This window comes from Perca flavescens, chromosome 6, assembly GCF_004354835.1.
Source record: "Perca flavescens isolate YP-PL-M2 chromosome 6, PFLA_1.0, whole genome shotgun sequence".
NCBI lineage: Eukaryota > Metazoa > Chordata > Actinopteri > Perciformes > Percidae > Perca > Perca flavescens.
In genome coordinates this window covers 23,972,607-23,985,216 of record NC_041336.1, presented here as the reverse complement: position 1 = coordinate 23,985,216, position 12,610 = coordinate 23,972,607, and the positions used below count along the sequence as shown (strand labels likewise).

Below are 12,610 nucleotides of genomic sequence, written 5' to 3'. Positions count from 1 at the left end.
GGAGTGACTAACCTTTGGATTTCACTACTACTCTATTACACTAGTAAGTTTCAACAGAAGATTTCCTGCTAGGGATGACAACAAACTCCAAGATCTATGTCAAGAAACTGGAAGAATCTCTAACATTAATCTTCTTGTCTGGTGTCAGGCTTTAAAGTGGTTGTATTTTTACATTAAAATCTTATGCATATTATAAATGTTGGAGAGTTAGGTAACTAGTAAAATTAAAACTGAAAAAAAAAGGCTTTATCACCATATGCATCCGCTGGCATACTGTACTCATCGCACACATGCAGAGATTACAGCCTATAATAGCCAAGACACACCAACTAGACAGCCGACCGTCGACAGAAAAGCCATTCGGAATGATCAGTCGGGTCCCTGAGGTCCAAAAAACTGCCTCGGAACACACTGAGGCGAAACAGATTTGAGAAACGTAATACGTCTCCATAGCAGCAGGCGGCGCTACTCTGTATTGTTGCCCAAGAAATGAAAACCAGCAGCTGATTGGACGAACGGGTCACATGGGTTTGTTTTCTCCGGAAATTCAAAGCCAGACTGTCATGGCGGCTCGTTCAGAATACGATCTCATATTGTACTAAAATAGTTCACTGAAACAGGTTTCTGAAAACACTTTAGGCAAGAAATAGGCCGTGCAGTTCCTGAATCTGTCTTCATTTCAGCTCAACAAAGGTCAGTTTAAAAGATTTTTGTCCGATTTTGAGAGACTCTAGTCAGGCTCATTCCGCTCGCCATTTCTGGGTGAGTCCCGACTGCCCTGCCTCCGACTGAACATGTTAGGTCGGCCGAAATTAAGGCCGACAGCCCCCCAGACTGACGACGGCACGGGACACACTGAACAAACTTGAGTCACTGACCTCGCCAGACTGACACACAGACACACACACACACACACACACACACACACACACACACACACACACACACACACACACACACACACACACACACACACACACACACACACACACACACACACACACACACACACACACACACACACACACACTAACTTTTGCCACTTGTAAGGACATGCTTTTTTCCCCCCCAATGTGAAAGAATTTCATTAAGGCCTGTGTTCTGTCAGAACTCTTCATTTTGCTCACGGCATTCTTATTGCTTTTCCTAAAGTCTGAAGAATTTCACTTCATTTTCTTTGATCTGGCTCCACTCTACTGGTGTTACACTATCTTCTCCTGCCAAGGGGACATTATGTGTGTCTGTTAAATAATGATACTACAGTCTTTCCATGCACCAGTCTGTTCCAAGGGCTGGTGAAAGCTGAGAGTTCACACTGACGATTACATTATAAGGTTCATATGTTTTACGCTATACATGTGCAACGGACGACTGTTTTTATTATTGAGTAATCTTCCAATTATTTTGTCAATTAATTGATTCATTGTTATGCCAATGAAATGTTAGAAAATAGTGAAGAATGCAATTTCCAAATTTTTTGTTATCTGATATTGAATTTATTATGACATAAAACAGAGAAAAGTAGGAAATCTTCCCATTTGAGAAATTGAACAAATATTTGACATTTTTACTTAAAAAAAACAAAAAAAACTGAATTGTTGACTAGTTTGTAGACTGATTGAACGGTTACTCGATTTATTCTTTTAGCCCTCATAATTTATCAGATGAGATTAATTTAAGTGTTTTGTAGTTTTTATGATCTGTTTTTGAAGATATGAGCCACAAAGCAAATAATATGTGTTCTCCCATCCATGGTATTGCAAATTAAACAGTATGTGTTGATCCTCAAAACCATGAAGACTCAGATTTTATATTAGATACAATTAGTGGTTGTGTCCATCTGGCTAACATAAAGAAGGTGAGATGGTGGAAAGGACTAATTAAAGAGGGGTGTGAGCCAGCAGCTATCAGGGTCAGAAAAGGTTAGCGACATGAGGTCAACACATCCTTCTCATATGATCTCCATTATGGAACAGTGTGCAGGGTCAACCAGGTTTATGTACAGAATGTGTTTGTTGTTAAGTCACCTTTGTTTTTCCTAATTGTCAAACAATGTTCCCGATGAGAAGACTCACCAGTTGTTAGTAGAGATGGTCAGATACCATTTTTTGCTTCCCGATATAGAGTACTGATCCGATACCAGAGTGTCATATATTTTATTATGTTTTAACAACTGTATACCACTATCCCTGTATGGATGTGATATGATTTCTATCTTTGTTGTCTGTCTGGCCCAGGTTAAACTCTTTGTGAAACATGAACAAACACAAACAATGAATGCCACAGAACTTTCTTTTATTATCCAGTTTGACAGTCAGTTATAACGGGAAAAGAACATAAATAAACTACTTTAACGTAGATTTTCTTTAGGGCTTTATTACGTGGTATCAGATCGGTGCATAAACTCCAGTACTTCCTGATACCGATACCAGCGTTTTAGGCAGTATTGGAGGCGATACCGATACTGGTATCGGAACATCTCTAGTTGTTAGACAGGTTTAAAAAATGTGTCCGTTATGAAAAATCTGGTCCCATGAAACTCCCAAACCCAACTTCGCCATTCCTGCTTGAGGGTATAAAAATTTGATTGTCAAATCTTAGCGAGCTCAAGGTTCTGTTCTGAGAGCTTGTCTTGCTTATTTTCATACAATAGCATGCAAACAATTAATGAAAGCACAATGGTAGTACTAAAATACAACAAAAATGGTGATCAAATCTGTTTGACTTCAACAGTGTGCAGTTATTTTCTGTCTACATAATGTTTAACTTGTACACCATCTACTTCTTGTTCCCAGAACTACAGTAGATTCTGTAATTTTTTTCTTTTCAAGAACTCTTTAAATGTAGTACTTACTGAGATATTCTTTGAGTACCAGTGTCTGGACCTGGGTCACCTTCCTCTCTCTCTTTAGCAGGGCGTCTCCTTGGAGACAGGGAAGAGGGCAGAGGATGTTGCCTACAGCTCCTCCTGGTCAAAGACAGAGAAGTATGAGTGCTCCACCGATTTTACACAAAAAGGTCAATTCGGGCAGAATTACTATTATTTTTTTATTTACCACATCCCATTTCAAGCAAGATTGTTGCTCAAATACTCTGCAGTATACTTATAAATTAAACATGTAACCCGTTGGCAAAAGAGACTTGAAAACATTACGACTTGAAACTAGACTAGTACTAGACACAACGGTATATTGAGTATTTCATGCTTTTTGTTCAGGTGCAACAACCCTCAAGTGTGCTTTTTAAAAGGGGAACTATGCCGTTTTTTTAACTTAATTTACCTTAACTGAACAGCTTCGGAGTCATTGGAATGGTTATATGACTTTTTTCCGAGTTGAATGGTGGTCATCTCGCTCCCCCCTAGCGCCTGTGAGCGGAAAAACACCCTTGCAACTTTCAGCCGGTGAGCCGCCAGCCTCAGCGTCAGGAAGTATCGCGTGATATCAGGTCTCGCGATGTAACGAATTGCTTCACGACACTGCACACTCATTCAGGAACCAGCTAACAAGGTAGCGATGGAGTTTTTCACACTATCATCATGGCTGAGCCGGCAAAAAAGAAGCAGAAAGCTAGGAAAGCATTGTCGGAGGAACAGAGAAAGAGGAAACGGCAGACTGAACGAGCACAGTGTTGCCAAATATCTATTCCGAAGCTGTAGGGGGAGCTCTATAGAGAAACCTGCGAGAAAACAGCGAAGAAATGGCCAAAACTGCATAGTGCTCCTTTAAGATTTTTACTTATTTAAAACTCTGCTGTCACTGCAGCAGTTAGGGTACCTTTTATATTCTTGCTCTGCATTTAAAAGTATTTCAAAAGTGTCTCCTGAAGGTTGCATGAAATGTTAACAATCATGGGAACTCTCAGGAGGAAACACCACAGTAGGTCCCCTGAATATCATATAAAGCCCAAGAACAGTGAAGGACTTGAGAGATTTTTGTCCCGTTCCTCATTGTCAGAGTGGGTCCTTCTAGTCAGCCATAACCAGCCAAGGTTTTTGTTCAATCATCCGTCCAGTTCATCCCTCATCCATCTATAGATTCACTCCGTTCCTCCTCATCACCTTTCTCTCTCTCTCTGTCAATCCATCTGTCTCTTCAATATCCTTTTTCACTCCTTTCCTCTTTGATTGATTGTTCCTATTTCATTGACACGCAGTATCAGTCTTTGAAAACTCCTGCAGTTCAACTACAGGGGAAGAGTTAGGTAGAAAGTTTTTTCTAGCTCTTTCTGACTCTCTCAAACAGATGCTGCAATTCAAGCATGTGTGCAATGTGTGTGTGTGTGTGTAATTCTCACACACACACACACACACACACACACACACACACACACACACACACACACACACACACACACACACACACACACACACACACACACACACACACACACACACACGATTTACAAATCCCATTTTCTCTACAAACATGACAACATAATATACCTGATGATGACAGAGACTTCTCCCTCAGTAACCCGGAGATGGTTGCCATGGCAGCCCCTCCATTGATTTGACTGTCTGAGTGCAACATCCTGACCCTGCAGCCTCCCAACCCGACGCCATCCGAGCCCTGGACCAACAGAAGGTAGTGAGCACTCTCACCTTTTACCTCCACGTCAGGCACTGCATGGGACAGACGGCAGCAATGAGATTACATCCACAGTTAATCCTTGATATTTTACAAACTTCTTTTATTACAATTACTATTATTTATTGTTTTATATCTGCTGAACTCTCAGCATGATTTATGCTTTTTATCCTATTCTAATGGTTTGTTGTCGCAATGAAAAAATTAATTTCACATTTTATATGATTTATTTTAAAAAATGTAATCCATTCAATTGTACTGTACAACATATCTTCCTCTAAAAAATGTTGGCCAAGCGTAATGTATATCTAATCCTTGCTGTCCAATTCTTATTTTTTTTTTATTACCATTTTCTGCAGCAATCCAATTATCTTAAGGGCATAGTAATATCAGTTACAGCAGTTATCTAGTCTCATGAATTTTGTTTCTGAATTTTTCATGGGTGTTTCCCAAATTGATTTTGTTTCACTTCCGAATCTGTTCCCCAAAAGAGGGCTTTATTATCTATATCAGCGTAGTTCTAGTTACAAATTTATTTCCCCAAGGAAGGTGATATGGCTCCTCTCTCTTGTTGCAAAACGATCATCCATTTCACAAGGAAATGAAAAGGACTTGGGGGAAGAAGAAAAACAGTCTTACCAGGTAAAGACTTTGGTCTCCTGGCTATAGACTCTCTCCAGCGCTGGGAGCTTAGCTGGCCGGCTGGGGGCTGGGCGATGGGTGTGATTATACAGGACAGGCTGAACAATGCTCCAACCTGGAGACAGAAACACAGTTGATAAACATACACACTTACTCATGAACCTTATATGCATATTCTTCTGTATGTCCAATGTACTGTACATGTACACAGATTAGACTGGGGACCAAAGTAAACATGTAGAAACCTAATTAATTTACTCATTTTCTTCATTAGAGATGATAAAGTTCTGTGGCTGATGTTTCCCAACATTTGTACTTATAAGAGCTCAGTTTAGTGGCCGATACCTTTCCACGCAGTGACCTCAGCTGGTCCAACAGAAGTTTAGCTTTCATCGACTTCCCAGATAGGCTTCTGTTTGTTGGTGATGAAGGAAAATTACAATATTGAGGAGAAGGTTTTACCAACTACCTTTTGAGACAGGAAAACCCTTAGTTAAAACAGTAGAAGCTGCATTACGTAATCTTCAATCACATATAATCAGGCATTAAAAATGTAAATCTCTATGTATGGATAAAGAAACAATGTTTTGTTATTGTGTCACTTTAACAGTTTGCATCTAGATAAGTGGATACATTTAAATATGGATGACGGTACATTTTGATTATACACGGTGACAGACAGACAGACAGACAGACAGACAGACAGACAGACAGACAGACAGACACACACACAGACAGACAGACAGACAGACAGACAGACAGACAGACAGACACACAGACACACACACACACACACACACACACACACACACACACACACACACACACACACACACACACACACACACACACACACACACACACACACACACACACACACAAATGAGGATACAGTTCAAACTGGGTTGTGGACATCAAAAAGCTGGGCAGCTCTGACAGATTAACCAGCTGAACCAAATCTAAAACTGGTGCGTAGTAATGGAAGACCTGCAAACAGAACAGACAGACACAAAGTGGTGGAGGAGAGGAAGAATGAACACAGAGAAGAAGATGAAGAAAAAAACAACAGGGTTATCACACAGAACAGCATCTACAAAGAAAAAAAACACAGTGGTTTGTGAGGCAACAGCTTCAGGAGTTGGAGGCCATCCAGCAGTTGGAAGACTGACAGACACTGAGCGTGTCCTTGAGCAAGATACTGAACCTTAACCAGTTCAGAAGAGATGTTATATAACGGACGCTGAAATGTGATCTTCCTTGGTGTCAAATCTCGATTTGGACTTCCAGTGGAAATGTCAGCAATAATATTTTGGTGCATCCAGATGTGTCCAAGTGTGTGTGAGAAAGAAAAGAGGAGGGTTTGAGGGAAAGGAAAAAAAGATTTAGACAGAACACCTACTCTTATACTCACTATATAATTACCTTAACACAAGGGCTGCAGCTAACACTTTTTTTTTTTTTTTTTTTTAATACCTCTATTTTTAATCAACAGTCTGCAGTTGTCCTACTTATCTAATGAGCTCATTACGTAAGGAAATCAATAATATATAAATCATATGAAAAAACAGGTCATTTACGTACAGTAAATTACAAGAATACCAAGGAAAGCCTGAAATCTTAATCTCATAATTTATTCATCTGGAATAAAGTGGTGACCTATTTCTTATAGTATAAGAGTAAATGAAGATTTTAACGAACCCGGGTCAGATTCTCAGTTTTGCAAGTTGGTAATAGGGCTGCACAATTAATTGCAATTTTATCGAAATCGCAATATGGACTAGTGCAATACCCAAATCGCAGGTGGGGCGCAATATTTGTTAAAGGCAAAATATTTGTCAAACCATTCTGAATCAAGTAGTGTGGTGCTGCCGAGACGTCCCAGCCTACAAATCGTATCCAGCAGACTAAGTCCTCGCAAAGATCACACTATAATCAATTTCATTTTAATATTTTTCAATGAAAATGAGAATGAGAATAATGATACAAAATTCATCATTCCTTCCAATATCGTGAATCATATCGCAATCGCAATATCAGTCAAAGTAATTGCAATTAGATATTTTCCTCATATCGCGGTGACCTCCAATATTTAACTGTCCTCATTACTTGGAATCATCATTTTTAATGGTTTGAAATTACACATGGCTGTGGTTAAAATGCTTTTGTACTGTACATAACATGACTCTCGGTAAATCAATATGTAATCACTGCAAAAGTGACTTCCATCTGAGTGCTGTTGCATGTGTTTTTCTTTGCAGGAGCATTACATGTTATACTTATATACTTATACCCTATGTACATAGATTGCTGTAATCTTGTCCCATGTACTTGCCCTGTGAATAGTCGAGTAGTGTTCCAACAGTAAGTGCTGTTCATGAGCAGTCAATTGTAGTGTTACATTGTCTACTGTGTATTATATAATATTGTATCGTTGTCGAAAGACTGGATATATTATTGTATCATGATAAAACATGGGATTTACACCCCTAGTAAGAGTAAAACAAACTCTCTAATTATCATGAACCCTCAACAATATATTAGCCATCAACAACATTGGTGTCAAGGACGTTTCCAGTAGTGATGACTGATGCATGACTTTCACTGCAGATTAAAAAGGCTTTAGGAGTGAAGGAAAGGCAAGTTTGAATGCAGATTTTGTGGCCAGAAGAATATTTTAATCCTAAAAGAATGTTGCAATGTAAAGACCTTTCCTTTCTTTGACACATAGGATTGAGGCGCTTTTAAAAAGGACACGAGAGAGAGAGAGAGAGAGAGAGAGAGAGAGAGAGAGAGAGAGAGAGAGAGAGAGGAAGAAGAGGAATTTCCTCCATATGTTTTGAAAATGTCTAGAATTTACAATTACTTAGTACAGCAATATTTCCTTTACTGTCCATGTTCTCACTTGAACATGAGACAATTTTCAGCCTTGTAACGGTTAGTATCACTGTAGAATAAAGACTTGTATCCCATAACAAGGAAGTGGCTATTCTAACAATATCTCTGGTTGAATTAGATCATTTTGGGCAGCGTTGAAAATCAAAGAGCAGGACTGTGTTATGGCAGTATTGACTTACAGGATTTTTGCATCAATGTGATGGATTAGCTTGATTTGACAAGTATTTCATCTACTACATATTATCCATATATGCTTCTATCACATACTTGTAATATTGTTGTCTAACGCTTTATACTTGCCTGCAGGTTAGATTTCATAATCACACACTGAACACACACTTCAGGATTGAATCTCACACAGCAGTGTGGCCTCCCTGCCCACTGAGCGGCTGAGCGTGAGTGCGTGTGTGTGCGTAATTATCATGGCATTTACTCCTGACAGTGAGGAGGCCTAATAGTTTTTGTCTGAGCATAGTTTCGATTTTATCCCAGCAGAGTGGAGATGTGATAGTTTTTTTTTTTTTATTATGTGCCAAGACAATCACCGCCATCTGCTTCTCTGTAAACAGATCTGATGAGATCAAACACCCACACACACCGTCTTACTCTCCATAGACGTGTAGATGAGTACACACACACACACCTTAACTATGGCACTGCTGTGCTAACTGGGTAATGAGCACACACAACACCAACACATACTGTATGTTGCCAGAAACAAACTCACAAACTCAATGGTTAAGATGACGACAGCACACGTATTAAAAGGGGAACTATGCAGTTGTTTTTTTTAAGCTTAATTTACCTTAACTGAACAGCTTCGGAGTCATTGGAATGGTTATATGACTTTTTTTGAGTTGAATGGTGGTCATCTCACTCCCCCCTAGCGCCTGTGAGCGGAAAAACACCCTTGCAACTTTCGTCCGGTGAGCCGCCAGCCTCAGCGTCAGGAAGCATCGCGTGATATCAGGTCTCGCGATGTTACGAATTGCTTCATGGCACTGCACACATACGCCCATTCAGGAACCGACTAACAAGGTAGCGATGGAGTTTTTCACACTATTGTCATGGCTGAGCCGGCAAAAAAGAAGCAGAAAGCTAGGAAAGCATTGTCGGAGGAACAGAGAAAGAGGAAACGGCAGACTGACCGAGCGAGGAGTCGGACACAAGTAAACATAGGAACTGCTAAATGTCTATTCCAAAGCTGTAGGGGGAGCTCTATAGAGAAACCTGCGAGCAAAAAGCGATAGTGCCTCTTTAAACTATATAAAACTTACAACAGGAACTCTGCATTTCTCCTGTCTGAAGAGCTAATGAGTGTTTTCATTATTTTTTTAATGTGTACAACAGACGTCCTTTCAACCAATTGTCTTTAATGCTGATAAAGGCCGCGTGTGTGTGCTATAGACCCCATATCAGGCCATAACGTCTTGGGCACAGCTACTGTGTGGTTGTATTGTTATGGATGTTAATCTACATAAGAAAACTCAAAACAGAACTATACCAACTGTTATAAAAGACCTTGTCTCACACACAGTCCATTCCCTCTATACAAATACACATCTTTTACACTGCATACAACCACCACCACACAAACACACAAAGGCTTCTCCATAGAAAAGTACACACACACACACACACACACACACACACACACACACACACACACACACACACACACACACACACACACACACACACACACACACACACACACACACACACACACACACACACACACACACACACACACACACACACACACACACACACACACACACACACACACACACAGAGTTTGCTCTGGGTGTCAGTACTTTGGCTCTTACAAGGTAAAAAGCTGTCTGGAGCACAATGTTGGACTGGACGCCACTGCCATCCCAAGAGTCATGTCGCTAAAAAATGTCAGACGTTCCCTGGCACTCCAATCTGAGGATTTGCTTCGGTTTCACATAATGGTAAACTGAATTTTTTTTTCTTTTATCTTGGACTGTTGAACGGACAAAGACACGTCAAGATGCATCAATGACTCTGGGAAACTCTTTTTTACTAACATTTTATAGACCAAGTGCTTAATTAATCGATTAATCAAGGAAACAATTGTCAATGATCAAATTAATTGTTACAGCAGTAACAGGCCTTAATAATAATAATAATAATAATAATAATAAAGTAATGATTTACATCGGTCTGAAAAGGTATAACTGTGTGGTCTGTCCTAAGACTAACATAACTTAAGCACAACAGTGACTTGTAGTACTAAGCCACAGTGTTTCAGAGTTTTGTAATCACAGGGTTAAATTTAAATTAAGAAGAAACATAAAAGTGTCAAAAGAAATATGTATTGTCGGGCACCCTGGTAGTCACCTGGTTAAGCGTGCACCCCATGTACCAAGGCTCAGTCATTACCGCAGCGGCCCAGGTTCGAGTCTGACCCACAGACCTCTGCTGCATCAGTTAAACCCTTGGGCATTGGCTCTCCGTGATGAAATGATGAATCTATATTCAAATACGATTTTCTGGCTACAAGGTCATCAGAGGTACAAGAGGTCGGCACTCATTTGGCAGATAAAATACATTTGATTTATCTGACTGATGGTCCTTCAGTCATTGGTTCCTCAATGCGATTAAAGGGCAACAAGGAAGTGACCCTTTTGAACTCATCTCCTTCTAGCCACCAGAAATAATTAGGAGATGGAACTGTGTGCAGCTCCTTCAACTCTTTAGCTTGGAGGTAAGATGTGGCTTCAACTGGGGATAAAGGAAGAGTTCTCCCCTAAATGTAAATTCAGTCATTATCTACTCAACATCCTGTCAATCAAAACCTACACTAAAGTTTGTAGGAATATGGACACAGACATTGTTTCAAAATAGTCTTCTTCCAAGCTGCAGAGGTTTACAACCTCAAAACACAATACATTCCACTAAACAAGATTTCCTCACTGGCAGCATTTGGCAACATGGCAACAATTGGACTTTTGAAAGCACAATGCAATTGTCTGGCAATAAAACCCATACTTGTTGCTGCCTGAGGTGTTTGGAAAAGTTAAATAAAATGCAGCAATGATAAAAAGCCTAGTTCCAGACCTTTGAATCGCTGCCCACAGCTCCAATTTGTGCAGTGATTCAAAGTCAGAGTTGGAGAAACATTCAACCTATCAGAGCTTTGTGGGAGCCATTTAGCTACACCCATGAAAAATGGCAACAACAGCAAAAGCATCTAAAATGCAGACTGTGAATGATGATGACGGTCTGGTTATGCGGCTAGCTATCACTATTTCCATAAATATGGCTGCAGTTGTCTTAGGTTTCATCAGCTCAGGGGAAAATGGTTAACTTTAAACAACGAAAAAGGCTAAGGTTGGAAAATAAAGATGTGAGAGGTAGTGAAGAGCTCAGGACTTACCTCAGACTGTAGTTTGTGCTCTGTAGTGGTGTAGGGAGCTTGCAAGAGACTGGTCCCTGATATGTGATGCAGTGGAGAGCGCAGAGAAAAGCCATCGAAACGGAGCTCCGACGCATACTGAAGCAAACACACATAGGAGAGAAAAGGTCACATAGCGTTAAGTTGTTTTATACTTGGATACACACTGTTACTGTCTATCATGCAGTTATCAAGTGTTTGTTCTCAAATTAACTCACAAAAATAGTCACAGTTTGCTTTGTCACATGGCTGTATAGTTATTGGTACACGTGCACACACGCACACACATATTAGTTGTAATGCTAAAGGGGTTGTTCTCAGACAGACTTATTTTTTTTCCCCCTTTCGGAATTCTCTTTTGTTCCAACACTCTCCAACTGTGAAGCTTTTACTGACTGACTGCCCCAGCCCAATCACTTCTGAAGGCAGCAACTTAGAAAAAGTCTCTTTCATTAAGGAGAAGCTGCGTGCTCAGAGCTCGGTAGACAGAGCAGAGATGTCTGCAGAAAACATTTGTCAAGCATACAGTAGTGTCGCCAGTTGACTAGGATAAAAAATATCAATTAAAGCTGCTTTAAACTTATTTCCGAGTAGAACACAAACGTACAAACAGCACTGGACTAAACAATTGACTTAATTATAAAATTTCAGCAAAGAAAAAAAATCTGAGCAGTTTCAAGATACCAGTTAGGTATATATTTCTTAGATACGATATGATGAACATTTAAAATTATCATTAAAAAGCAACTGAAAATCTCAGCCAGGTTTAAAGAACAACAGTTTGAGACATTAAGGGTAACGCCATGGTGAAGCAGATTGCTGATTCTCCCCAGAGAAATGTGGAAGAAAAGCACAAGTGTCCCATTCTAAAAACCACTGAACCTGCCAATTTCTGCTTAATGAGAAACAGAAGTACAAGTGGGAGTGAAGTAATCTCCAGAGTAGCAAAAAAAAAAAAAAACTCACCTCAGCCTATTCACTTTGACACTAAAGGGCAGTGTGTGAAGCTACTTGCAGGTAAGCAGTAATGAAGTACACTACATGGCCAAAAGTACAATAC

The 12,610-nt window shown here is 39.9% G+C and overlaps 1 protein-coding gene across 1 annotated transcript in view; it reads right to left on the bottom strand.

Moving 5' to 3' along the window:
• The window catches only part of mtbp (MDM2 binding protein), a 35,071-nt gene that overhangs the window by 15,674 nt on the left and 6,787 nt on the right, over nt 1-12,610 (bottom strand). The window contains exons 8-13 of the mRNA XM_028580336.1: nt 11,533-11,649; nt 6,124-6,218; nt 5,577-5,643; nt 5,229-5,346; nt 4,445-4,624; nt 2,855-2,968 (exon numbers count right to left, since the gene is read on the bottom strand). Of these exons, the coding sequence (XP_028436137.1) occupies nt 2,855-2,968; nt 4,445-4,624; nt 5,229-5,346; nt 5,577-5,643; nt 6,124-6,218; nt 11,533-11,649 (691 nt within the window). The remainder of the gene's footprint in view (nt 1-2,854; nt 2,969-4,444; nt 4,625-5,228; nt 5,347-5,576; nt 5,644-6,123; nt 6,219-11,532; nt 11,650-12,610) is intronic.